At 39.7% G+C, this 12,495-nt stretch overlaps 1 protein-coding gene across 3 annotated transcripts in view; it reads right to left on the bottom strand.

Annotated features, from left to right (window-relative positions):
* The window catches only part of RO60 (Ro60, Y RNA binding protein), a 34,341-nt gene that overhangs the window by 21,405 nt on the left and 441 nt on the right, over positions 1–12,495 (bottom strand). For all 3 annotated transcript variants that reach the window (XM_038414361.2, XM_038414360.2, XM_043491403.1), the window contains exons 2-4: positions 2,762–3,361; positions 1,669–1,889; positions 1,217–1,363 (exon numbers count right to left, since the gene is read on the bottom strand). In XM_038414361.2, the coding sequence (XP_038270289.1) occupies positions 1,217–1,363; positions 1,669–1,889; positions 2,762–3,341 (948 nt within the window). In that variant the 5' untranslated portion in view covers positions 3,342–3,361. The remainder of the gene's footprint in view (positions 1–1,216; positions 1,364–1,668; positions 1,890–2,761; positions 3,362–12,495) is intronic.

Below are 12,495 nucleotides of genomic sequence, written 5' to 3'. Positions count from 1 at the left end.
TTTATTTTTTCCCTCATTTTTGTTCTCCCTAAGTGGTGTTTATGTAGCTTGCTTGTGCCAGCAAGGAACTGTGCAGGTCCAACAGATCTAAACATGTACACACCTTCTCTCCCCTCTTTCATAATAGCTCCTCCCCTCTTTTGGTCACTCCTTTCCTTGCCAGTTCTGATGCTGTAAGCTTTTTGGAGGGATCTGGGAAAGAGGAGACCCTTTCTTCTGACAGGCTTCTGCTCTTCTGTGGGCCTCTTGGAGAGGAGCCTGGAAAATGAAGATTCCCTGATTGCAGTCTTCTCTGCATCATCCCCAGTCCATGGAACGCCCAGGGAAGGAGCCATATGCCTTCTCTGCCTCCTGCTGAAGTCCAAGTGACTCATCCATCATTGTGGCAAGGACCAACCCACTTTCTTCCTTCATTTTCTCACCAAGTGCCTCAAAAGGCTCAGACAGTAACAGGGTGTGGGGGGGAAGAGTGTCTCTTCCCCACTTATATCATGCTTTGTCTTCCCTTCCTGTCTTGGCTCTATGCACGTCTCCTCCACTTGCTTTCCTAGTTTCCTCAGGGATCCTTAGGAGTGAGGCAATACCCTCACAACCTCATTTCTGCTCTCTTTCTTTCTTCTTTCTCAGGGGCCTGAAAATTGAAAGTACACCAGGCTGCTCTTCCACTCCATTCCCAGGCTTCTGCTATACCTATACTTTTCCATTAACGATAATATTAAAATTTCAGAAATTCATAAATTATAAAGTATTTCTAATTATATAGCAGCATCCAACCAAACTCTGAAATAGCAACTGCTGCACTTTTACCCCACTATTGAAGTAGCTTCAGAAAACCATGTACAATTGATTACTAAAGCAGTGCATGAGAATGCTTAAGTTATAACATTAATGCATGAGACCAGCAAATGAAGTTCTCCATGGCTCCAACTTAGGAAAACACTTAGTCAAATACTTAAAGTTAAGTACATGCTCAAATGCTTTCCTGGATCCGGGTTCATAAGCAAAGCAGAGTCAACTGCAGAATAGTAAGAAAGAACTTTCACATAAAAAGGTTATCTTGGATTAGCAATTATTATATGTAATTGGATTTAACTTTGTCAAAGCACACCTAAACATTTCTCATCAATACATACACTTCTGAAGTTTTTAAGAAACGCAATTTAGAAAGAGAATCATATCAGAAGTAAAAGCACTGAGTAGTGAAAACAGTTCTTACCTTTTTTAACAATTTCTCATTTCTCAGTCTTTCAGTCACTATTGCTACTTCTGGGCTTGCTGGTTCAAGTACTGAATTTGCAGTCATCTTTCCTAGATTCCTCAACATTGCTGTAATGGGCATCTCCTGCAACAATGCCTTCCACACCTGTTACAGTAATATATGGAAAGGAGGGAAAAAAGATAATATTTTAGTTTGATGAGAGACTCTGTCTGGTGTATACACAAAACATCAAGCAAAATATTCAAACAATGTATTTTAAAACGTCAGAATTATAGAGAGAACTTCATGTTGATTAACTACTTATTAATGTTTTAAAACTAGCTTTAAGAGTTCCATTTGGATAAAAATACATTTTCAGCAATCCAAACTCATCAAGATATACAAGACAAATTTTAAAAGAACACTAGTTATTTGATGCAAGATGTTAATATTTACATACACATACCCACCTCTTTAGATTTCAAATGGTTTGTCTGGAGATGCTCCCTAACTAACCTATACTCTTCTATCAAATGAATAACTTCCAATTCATCTTTCGTGTGTTTCACTTTCTCCACAGCCTCCAGATATTTTAACAATTTTTCAGTCTCAGAAGAAAATTCCTTGTCTTTATATGCCTCCTGGACTTCCTTCCACCCCTTGGTGATATACTTAGTAACTACAGCAAGTTCTATGAAAAGACAAAAATATTTTCCATTCAGGATTATGACCCAGATATCAGAGAGTTCAGTAAGTCTGGCAGGAGAGTTGATTAGAAGGATGCTTTTAACTATGGTTTCATTCCCAGAACTGCTAGCCAGCTACCAATAGAGTGGGTCTAAGTTAGAACACAACAGTCAAATACATTAGGATGCACAATTCAGAATACTTTCCAAGATTTATTTTATTTTATTCACTGTATCATCTCCCTTTGGAAGGCTGAAACTTTATACAGGTAGTTTTCTTTACAATGTTTTTTCCCCTACCCTGTGCCACAGCAAGAACAGAGTTGTGAAAAATAAGGGGATAAAACTAATCAGAACATTTAATGAAAAGATGACTGTCAATGTGCTACGTATAAATATTTCAGTTACCCCAACACACTACAAAGACATTTTGAAGTAATCTTCATTTTTTATTATATTTGAGTAGAAACATAAAACTGTTACCAAAGATCAAAAATAATGAGGAAAAAACAGATCTGGTTGAATAATGAAAAAATAAAATGTATTTGCCAACTGATGGGGAAAAAAAAAATCAATTAAAATGATCTGAAAGAATTATTCAGCCATCTCTTGACAAGAATCACAAAAAATAATGAAAGACCACATTTATTCTTAAAGAGTCAAGATAAACAGACCATATTTTTCTAGCTATCAGCTTCGGTATTATTTCTAAAGTTTAACCTGCAGAATACATGGATGCTGAGAGACCACTACTCCATCAAGACCTTTAAACTTCCAGGACACACGTATGCTAGAAACGAAAGGCTTAATGTAGTATCTGATATACTATATTTTCTTAACTAGTCCAGTCTCAGGGTCAATAAAACATTACTGTTACCTTCGCTGGCAGGTTTTAGGTGGGACAACCTCAGCAGATCTTTATGAGACCAACCATTTCTTTGTTTATATTTTGTAACTGCTAAAGCAACAGCCAGGCCATTCTTTCCATTGTACCAATCTGCAACAGCTTTTCTCAGGGCACGGCCCCACATGCCACACTTCATGCCCACCTTCAGATCCTTTTTAAATTGGATGAAAGTAAACAGATGAGTTGGTATGCGGCAGACTTCAGAAACAGCCTTAAACGCTGCTTGTTTTGTTTTTGCATCAGAGCACTGTGAACAAATTGCAAGAGCAAAAAGCATGGGCTCCTGTTTTGCTGCCCTGCCTTCTTGGCTGAACGTCTTTATTTCCTGTACCACATCACAACCTTTGCCATCTTCAATCAGTCTTATTAAAACTTCAGCATTTTCAAAGCCCAGTTTCTGCTCCTTGATGTAGTAAGTACCACCTTCTGAACCAAAACATAAGAAACGGTGGAGTCGATTCATATCGGTGACCTGCCATACATATCCACCTTCTGAGTTCAGCACCTGCTTGTCATTCAAGGGCTGCATTTGATTTGCGTCTTCATCCATTGCTTAGAGTTTCAGGAAGCCTGTTAAAAAAGAAAGTACAATTTTACTACAAATAAATGTTGAACTATATTGGATTTTTTGGCTTGTAACATTTCCTCCTCTTACATCTGTAGCCAAATGAGTACATCACATCTGTAATGCCTTCTCCCCTTGCCCCTTCCAGATTTACATTAAACATAGTTCAGAACAGCAATAACATAGTCTAGTAAGTGCTTAAGTTACTAAAGGGTATCTGCAAGGAACATATTTAAAAATTGGGTTTATGCCCTCTTTGGCTTTGTTGTAACATATAAATAAGTTGTGAAAAGGGTTTGCTTTAAGCAGGGATATCAAGTTTGGTTTTAATTCCCCCAAGTTTGCTGGTGGTCTCAAAGCATTTTTATTGTGAGCTCTAACAGCTTAACTGAAGGTACTTAACTGAAGGGGTAGAGGTACTCAGTATTCAAATACATTTTTTATCCAAAATGTTAGTCACTGAAGTTAAGTAAGTGTTGATTAAAAAAAAAAAAGCCTTAAGCAATCTGACTAAAAACCCTTTTCTGAGTGATGTCAGCATTTTACTAGTTCTCCAGGCAGGAAAGTCTTCTAGGGCAGTTAGATCCTGAATTTCTGTGGGACAGATTGTACCTAAAACTAGCAAAATGATATTAAACTTTATGAAGGGGGATTTTTTAGATTCAAGCTAATTAGAAAGAATCTTAATCCCAAAGATGAAAATTTAAATTCCTTAGAATCAGCATATACAGGCTAGTTAAAGGTAACCTGCCAAGGGAAGGATGGTATTTGTGCTCTGTTATAAAAGATTTTTTTTTTTTTAATTAAAATTTATCAGATCTTGTCCCCCCCCATTTTTTGCTGGAGGGCTGAATGAAGACACTGCATTTGATAAAGGTACGAAATCTGAGCAACTCAAAATGCAAGAGAGTCCTAGACTTAAAAACAAAACAAAAAAACTGTGTATTTTGTTTGTTTGTTTTGGTTATCATCTATTTAAATGAAGCACCTGACAAATAATGAAGACAAATTCCATCTTTAATAAAGATTTAAACGTTCTTGTCCTTTCAAATGCGAACTGAGAAAGCTTACAAGCAAAGAGAGAAAGAAACAAAATACATCCCAAACCTTTCAGGTCTTGTTTACACACTGCTACACAGAGAACTAACATAATATCATCTGTAGGCATACCATATTCTTATTCCTAACCAAAATAAGATGCAAGGCTATAAAATGTGTATGGTTAAACTTAAGGTAAAAAGTAAAAATCCAGCTGTTATGATATATGATTCTTTCTTTTGGCTACACTACAAGTGAAACATAAGGTGGAAATTAGAAGACCTTAGAGGAAATTTGAAGATATAAACCTTGCATGTTTTTATGTCTTGGGCTACTAAGTATCAAAAAGAACAATCCTTTGAGTGTCAGATGATCTTCTAGATTACTAGAGAGTAAAAGGAGCAACAGAAAAGAACAAATATATTAGCTTCTCTGCAAAGTACTTCGCAATTTTAAGTACAGAAGATCACAGACCTATTCTTTTGCGAGTAAAAAAAAAAAAAAAAAGATGAGGCACTGTCACATCCTGTGGTAACTAATCATGACTAGCTTTCACATTTTTACAGGTGTTAAACTCTGTCTATTAGTGTTTAAAAGCATTTTAGTTAAAAACATAATCAACTTTTATTAATTCTATTCCTACTTTGGATACAGACACCTCACAGACTGAAGAGAGCCAGTATTCTACCTCCTACATGTGATGAGATATACACAGACCCTATCCAGGAATTACAAGGGAAAGAGTTAAAGAGTAGCAGTCCCATTGTATCCCTACTTTGCTAGAGTTTTTTCGGAAGCAGTGAGATGCCAGCAACTGGATTAGGAATGGTAACTTTATTCATCTTTTATTTTCAAAAAAAATTTCCAAGAAGTATTTCTCACTGTGAGTTTTCAAAGCAAATATGTGCAACTTTCTTTTAAAGGTCAACAGCTCTCCATTCAAAAACTGCTTACAGCCAAACTCCAATTTTAAAGCACACACTGACTTCTGAGACACGCAAGATACCCTGGAAATAACAAGTGTTAGCTAAATTGGGTGCATCTAAGTGTTTTGCAACAAAAAAGTGTTTTGATATCTGAAACACATGATATTCCAACATGTATGAAGTAGTATGCTTTGCCAAATGGCAGCTATCGTTACATCATACTTTCAAAATACTGGGCTACATTAATCTTTGAAGTCAAATGTTACACAAGAAATTAATATAGTCAATTAATTAACTACAAAGATTTTCTTCCAAATGTAGAAAGATTTTGGTATAGAACACTAACCTGAACATCTCAGTAATAATACAAGTGGGATGTGCAAGAGATTGTGACTCTCAGTAATCAGAATCCTGTGTGTGAAATCTATGGGGTTATTTTACCCTGTATTGTAAGTACCTGCACTTTTCTGTAATTCTGTATTGTGATGGATGGACCCCTTGGGAAGCCACCTGATGTGCGGAGACACCACTGAATCTACCTGTTCTGCAGCATAGGCCCCCCTTTAACCTGTCCTGCTGAGTCTGGTTATTAAAGCCTCCTCTAATACACACAAAGGCAGGGCCACACCCAGTTGCAGATCAGCTCTGGGAAGATTCGGTTTAAGGGACTTGCTCCAGCACTCAGATGTCCACCTCTCTTGGAATGTAGACCTAAAGATATATAATGAAATTTGCCCCTCCCCGCAGCGTGGAAAGAGATGTGCACACTTCTTGTCCCCCACAATTAGAAATTACAGGAACTGGGTTTAATAATAAACAAAACACATTTTATTAACTATAAAAGGCAGATTTTAAGTGGTAAAACAGATTACTGAGCAAATGAAATCAAACACGGAAACTAAGCTAGTTTCACTAAAGAAATTGGTTACAAATAGTATTTCTCACCCTAGATATTGTTGCAGGCAGGTTGCAAAGTTTCTGTGGTTCAGAGTTCCAGTTATATTCCTTTTCAGACTGAACCCCTGTCTCAGTCTGGACTCCACCCGCCCCCGTCTTGCCTTCCCTTCCTTTCAAGTGGCTTTTGCAGATTTTCCTCTTGGTTGGGCAGGTTTCAGAGGGGTAGCAGTGTTAGTCTGTATCAGCAATCCTTGTGGCGCCTTAGAGGCTACAAATTTATTTGGTCACCTTTTTGCCCACCAGGGGCTGCTGTGGCACCAGAAGAGAGGGCAGCCGCCTCTGAACCAAAGAAGCTGTGGAGAGGGAGGGGCAATGTCTACCTTCTCACAGTGCCCTGCTGCAGGGCCAAGTGAAGAGACACAGGACATAAGGGACAGATGGAGCAGGGCACACGGGGCTGCTGGGGGAGTAACAGACCGGGGTTCAGAAGGGCTAGTGGGGGACAGACTGGAGTGGGGGCATAAGAGCTAGTGGGGTGACAACATTGAGCCAGGGGCTGAATGGAAGTCAGGGTGCAGGGCCACATAGGGACAGGGGAAGTGGGGTGACTAAGTGGGGGTGCAGGGCCACGTGTGGACGGGGGGGGAGGAGGGTGCCTGAGTGGGGAGGAAGGGACAAACGTAGACAGGAGGGTGCAAGGACACATAGGGAGGGGACAGATGTGCGTGATTGAATGGGAGAAGCTTGGGGTCAGCATAAGGGATGCTCCCTAACAATCCCTCCCCACCCCTGTTCCATACTTTTCCCAACCATACCCAACAACTCTTCAAATTCATAACCAAGCTCCTTCCCAGCAATTACTTCTCTCTCCCTCAGCTCCTCCATTACCCAAACTTCTCCAAGCCTTTGCACTGCTTCTGAAGGGTGCAGGAAATATGTTTCCGTATTGTAGTTTAAATAATTATTACTCAAAGTTCTGTATTAAATGACTAATAGGAATCTACTTATCAAACATTTCCTGAATCTTTTTTGTTGTCTGCATTATTACTGACATACTTGCTGACAGGTATTTTGAAATAAATTGCCAAAATAATTGAAACAGGCGTTGTTATATTGTGTTATTTGACAAATGAAATATGCAGAATTTTAAAATACCGTGTGGAGAATTTTTAAATTTTTGGCACAGAATTCCCCCAGAAATATCAATAGCACTTTCCCACTCAATTTATATCTATTCCAAAACAATTAGATGCTAGTAGTGTGGTGACTCTTTGGTCAAATTTAATAATATATGCTCAGCAATCGCTTGCACATAGCTCTGGCCATCCAAATATCAATACAAACAGATTATCCATTATTTTTAATCTAAAACATAAAAGTAAGTATCAATCACAAATATCCTCTTGGATAGCCAAAGATAATGGCAAGTGTCCATTTAATATTTCATTTTAAAGGACTCTACTTCTCTCTTTACTACTAGCACTGCATTTGAATCCAAGTCTTGGTGCAAGACTTAAAGCAATGACATTCTGGCTCAAGTCAAAAATTCTACCACCTTAGTTACTCTGACACCAACAACATCAATGCAAGTCCTACAATGTTGGGATAGCTACTCTGCAACAACAAAAACCACACTTACTGAGCCAAATAATACTCACAGGTACTCATCTTGGTTAACATTTTGCAATGTTATTGCTACATATTGTTATTTTTAGTCTTCTTTGTATTTTTTTTAAAACAGGTACATGAACCTTCCTTATTTACAGAGCAAAATTTTATCCACTGTGAAGACGACTTACAGGAATATATAGTACCTTTTATACAGAAAGTTCCTAAAGGAATTTATAAATCTCATTTTCAAACTATATATAATTTCATCCACCTATAAAATACAGCTCTATCTGGGATGGAACCCAGTAGCTATTAAACAGTGCATGGAGACACTACATCGCAGCTTAGGACACAAAGTGAAGAACAATATCCAATCCTACTGAAATTTAGGAAGGAAACATTTATTCTCCTAAATTTTTGTTTATTGGTATATAATTTCAATTACAGAATAAAAGCATTACAAAACTTAAAACTCTAATATACTTTCTATTCCTGTTCTTTGCACAGACACCTATCATCATCTTACATAAAAGCACACTAAAGAATTTAGTGCACTATAATACTATAACACCTATAGGTAGGCCATGTCTGTGCAGCAAGCTACTGCAGTTTAGTCACTTGCCCTGCAGTAATATCCTGTGCAGTCAAATCCTTAGAGCTGTACGTTTGGTTATTTTTACATTCTGCAATTAAAAAAGTGGAATGTATGTCCTTCCCATAACCCATACAAGTTAATATTTCTACAAAAACTACCATGTGATTTTTGAAGAACCAAATTATCAGCTGTAAGCCTCATTAGAAATACAGTCCCCTTGCAACAGAGAACTGTGCTCCCTAATGCCATAGAGGAGGAGTTCAGCATTGACTCAGAGAGTTACTCCTGGGGGAATTCTGTGGGACTGTGTACCTGCCAAAAATAACCCCCCTCCTGCAGATCTCTTGTGTTTCCCAAAGGGAAGCTGTGCTGGGGGGGAGGGAGGGGGAAGAGGGCAACCACTGGAGGATTGCCCCCCCTCCAAACAGAGATGGGGCATGGGGGTGCACAGGGGGTTACATGTCTCTGCCCCCCCCCCATTCTGCAAGTGCAGAGCTGCCCAGCTGAAGGAGGCTGTCTCTCTGCTCCACTGACTCTGCAGCTCAACGCCACCTCCTGGGTCCTAGTGACAGTTGCGCTCTCGTTCTGTGTGCTGGGAGCCTGTTTTCTATTGTGCAACAATGAGTGCCTGCAGTAGGGCTGGGTGGAAGAGGCAGTGGGGAAGGAAGGAGGGATGGAATAGGGCAGGGGGAGGGGAATGTGGGAGTGAGCAGAGGGAGATGGAGAAGAAAAGGGAATATCAGAATTGCGGGGAGATGTGGCATCCCCTTGGCGTAGGTAGGGCTCCCCCGTTAAGGAGGTCCATTGAATCCTCACCCTGACAAGCCACACCCCACTATATCTGGACCCCTCCAACAACCCCCCCCACCCAGACTCCCACCCCACTGATCCCCAACCAATTGCACCTGGACCACCACCCCATCAAATGCCACTCCCCCAGCACCCAGATCCACCCCAAGCCTCCCACACCCAGACCCCCGCACTGAGCCCTATCTCCCCACACCCAGTGCCACCCCCGTCCACTACCAGCCCTAACCACCTTCAACTGCATCCCCTGCAGATTCCCATTTCTCCTGCCCCTGGAACCCCCCCAATGAGCCTGCGTGCATTCCGATCTCCCACTGAGCAGTCCACACCCAGATTGTCCCACACAGAAACCTTTCACCCGACACCTGGATCCCTCCACACTTGGATACTGCTGGGCTGAGCCTGCCCATACACACCTGGTGCACCTGGCACAGAGAGGCAAGGTCCCGGGGTGTTTCTGGGGCAGGGCCAGTCCTTGCACTGTGTCAGGATCAGATGCAGCCTCACTGCTGAGTCTCTATATTGGGGAAGATGGGGGCTTCAGGGTGATCTCCCATCTCAATGCAGCCAGTGCCCTGTGCTCCATGCTGGAGCCACATTTATTTATTGACAAATACAATTTGCAGAATTTTAAAATATTGTGTGCATAATTTTTAGGCGCAGAATTCCCTCAGGAATACGGAGTGCAACATTCTTGTAGGCCAAAAGCCGAATAGGGAAAAACTGTCTGAAGTAAACTATACTCTATTTTGATTTATACTCCATTTTGCTAGGTTCAAATTAGTAAAAATAAAAAAATAAAATCTACTCCTTAAATTAGTAAGAATAAATTGTTCTAAGTTTATTCTTTCCTAATTGTGTTAATAATTGTTCTTAAAAGTATAAAAAGTTTTATGGATGTAATTACTGCCTTATTTACTGTTTGGTATGCAAGCAAAAAATGTGTGATAATTAATTAAAAAAGACAGCTGGGCCAAACAGTCAAGAAGGGAATGAAGGAGTAGAGAGGCACCAGCTTTATCATCAGAATCACCCGGATGGCAAATTGACGACCCCAAAGCAAAGGCATACACCCCAAAAACAAAATAAAAAATAAAGCCAAAAAAAAATAAAAATAGTCCCAGTAACAACCCAAATAATGCTAATTAAAAGCAACCTTAACTACCTCGTAATTAACAGCTCCAGTGTAACAGAGCAAGGTCCAAAGACTTGTAAAAAAACTTCTTCTTATAAAAAAAGGCGCCATGGGACTTTGGGCTCGGTCTGGACTTTGGACTCGTTCTGCATCAACATCAAAGCTTCGAACGCGTTCGACAAAGGCCTGGCTCCCCTCCCTCCTGTGCAATTTCAGCTGGCCACTGGAACCGACAGAGCAACACTAAAAACTGGTAACTATACAATCCAGCTGCAAAACTGTGTGTGTGTGTGTAAATAAAAGCGTATACTGATGTTAATGCTTAAAGGCATATTGCCTTCTCCCCTTTAAAAAAATTCCATACGTTTCTTATAAGCATAGCATCCTGAATCACCATTTCCCACAAAACTACAGTAAATAACTGTCTGAGAATAACTACAGCTGTATCAATTGCAACTACACTGAATTTGTTATTCATTTGTGCTATACAAGTACACAAAATGGTTTAAAAAGCAAAGTCTCACATAATTAATCCAAATTTTAAAGGTTTACATAAAAAACACATTTAAAAAAAAAGCTGTAATAAAACTACAAGTTCCAACCTAATTTTAACAAATTGCTACATTTAACAAGTATTTGAATTGCAAATGAAATATAGCACTTACAAGTTAATTTGAAATTAAACTTTGGTTTTATGTTGGCTAAATTATAAAAAACACTGTAGTGGAAATCTACTATGATTTGTATATTTATATTTGTAAGCCCTTTGAGACTATATCTTTTTCTGTTCCGTAAAGAACTGTATTCATTTGCAGTCTTTTAAAAATGTTAATACTAATATAGAGGCCAACAGCTTAGAAGGATTCAAAAAATTCAAAAAAGGATTAGATATTTATATAAATACTGAGAATATTCACCGTCAAATTAGATGGGATTTTTTTTTAAAAAAAGTACTCAAAAACACCACAGCTTTAGATCAATATAGACCATTAATGCTTCAGGACATAAGCTTTCTTCTAACTGAGGGAATTAATAAGAAACTTCCCATTAACAGTTTGTTTCATAGTTGCCTGCTTCACAGTTCTTGCACATCTTTTAACAGCTGTTGTCACATGGAGAACACTGGCTTACCTAGACCACTGGTTTGATTAAATAAAGCAACTCCTATGTTCCTATGAAAAATAATATGACCACTCTCTTAAAGGAAGATTGGCACAGAAACTTTGACAAGGAAATGGGGTTTGATAATATTAATTTCTAGTTGAGATATAGCATTTTTCACTTGCAGACTCCCATTTCCATTTTAAAGATGGGGAAATGAAGGCAGGGAGAGATGAAGTGACTGCCCAAGGTCACCCAGAAGCAGAGCTTGGAATCTGAATCTCAAGTTTCCTGAGTCCCAGTCCATTACTCTTCACAGTAGTCTACACTGCCCTCCCCGTCTGTCACTCTTTAGTCTGATTTATAGGGAGTTATAAAGAGGACACCTGGTCCACAATACATGGAAAGAAAGTCTGTTTAAAGATTTCAGAGTAGCAGCCGTGTTAGTCTGTATTCGCAAAAAGAAAAGGAGTACTTGCGGCACCTGAGAGACTAACAAATTTATTAGAGCATAAGCTTTCGTGAGCTACAGCTCACTTCATCGGATGCATTTGGTGGAAAAAGCAGAGGAGCTAGGGACAAGGGAAAAAAAGTATTGTCTGGCAAGCCTCCTCTTCTATAAGATCTGCACATTCACTTTTTATAGCAACCTCAAATTTTATTCTTCAAATTTTATTTTTACCAAGAAACCATTCTTCAAACGGCTGTACGGACCATATCTTGCTTTCAACCACTTGTATGACTTTTTGAGATATCTTAACAAAAAAAGGCTACAGGAAACAAATACCAGTATCCCAGAACACCTGGCGCACGAACACCGGTGCCTTGCGCGCTGTGTGTGCGCCTCACCCCGCTGTAGTTTTTTCTGCCCTTCTCTTCTACAAGAGATCTCGGGCACCTGTCCTGGGGGTTTACCAGGCGCCCCTTCCCGCAGAGAGCTGCTCTGCCGCCCCACTACCACTGGCCGTTCGCGCGCCCTCCCCACTGGGAATAGCAGCAGCAGCAGCAGCGAGCGAAACGCTCCACCCC

This window comes from Dermochelys coriacea, chromosome 8, assembly GCF_009764565.3.
Source record: "Dermochelys coriacea isolate rDerCor1 chromosome 8, rDerCor1.pri.v4, whole genome shotgun sequence".
Lineage (NCBI taxonomy): Eukaryota > Metazoa > Chordata > Testudines > Dermochelyidae > Dermochelys > Dermochelys coriacea.
Note: the sequence above shows the minus strand (reverse complement) of the source record. Positions and strands in the feature narration are given on the sequence as shown.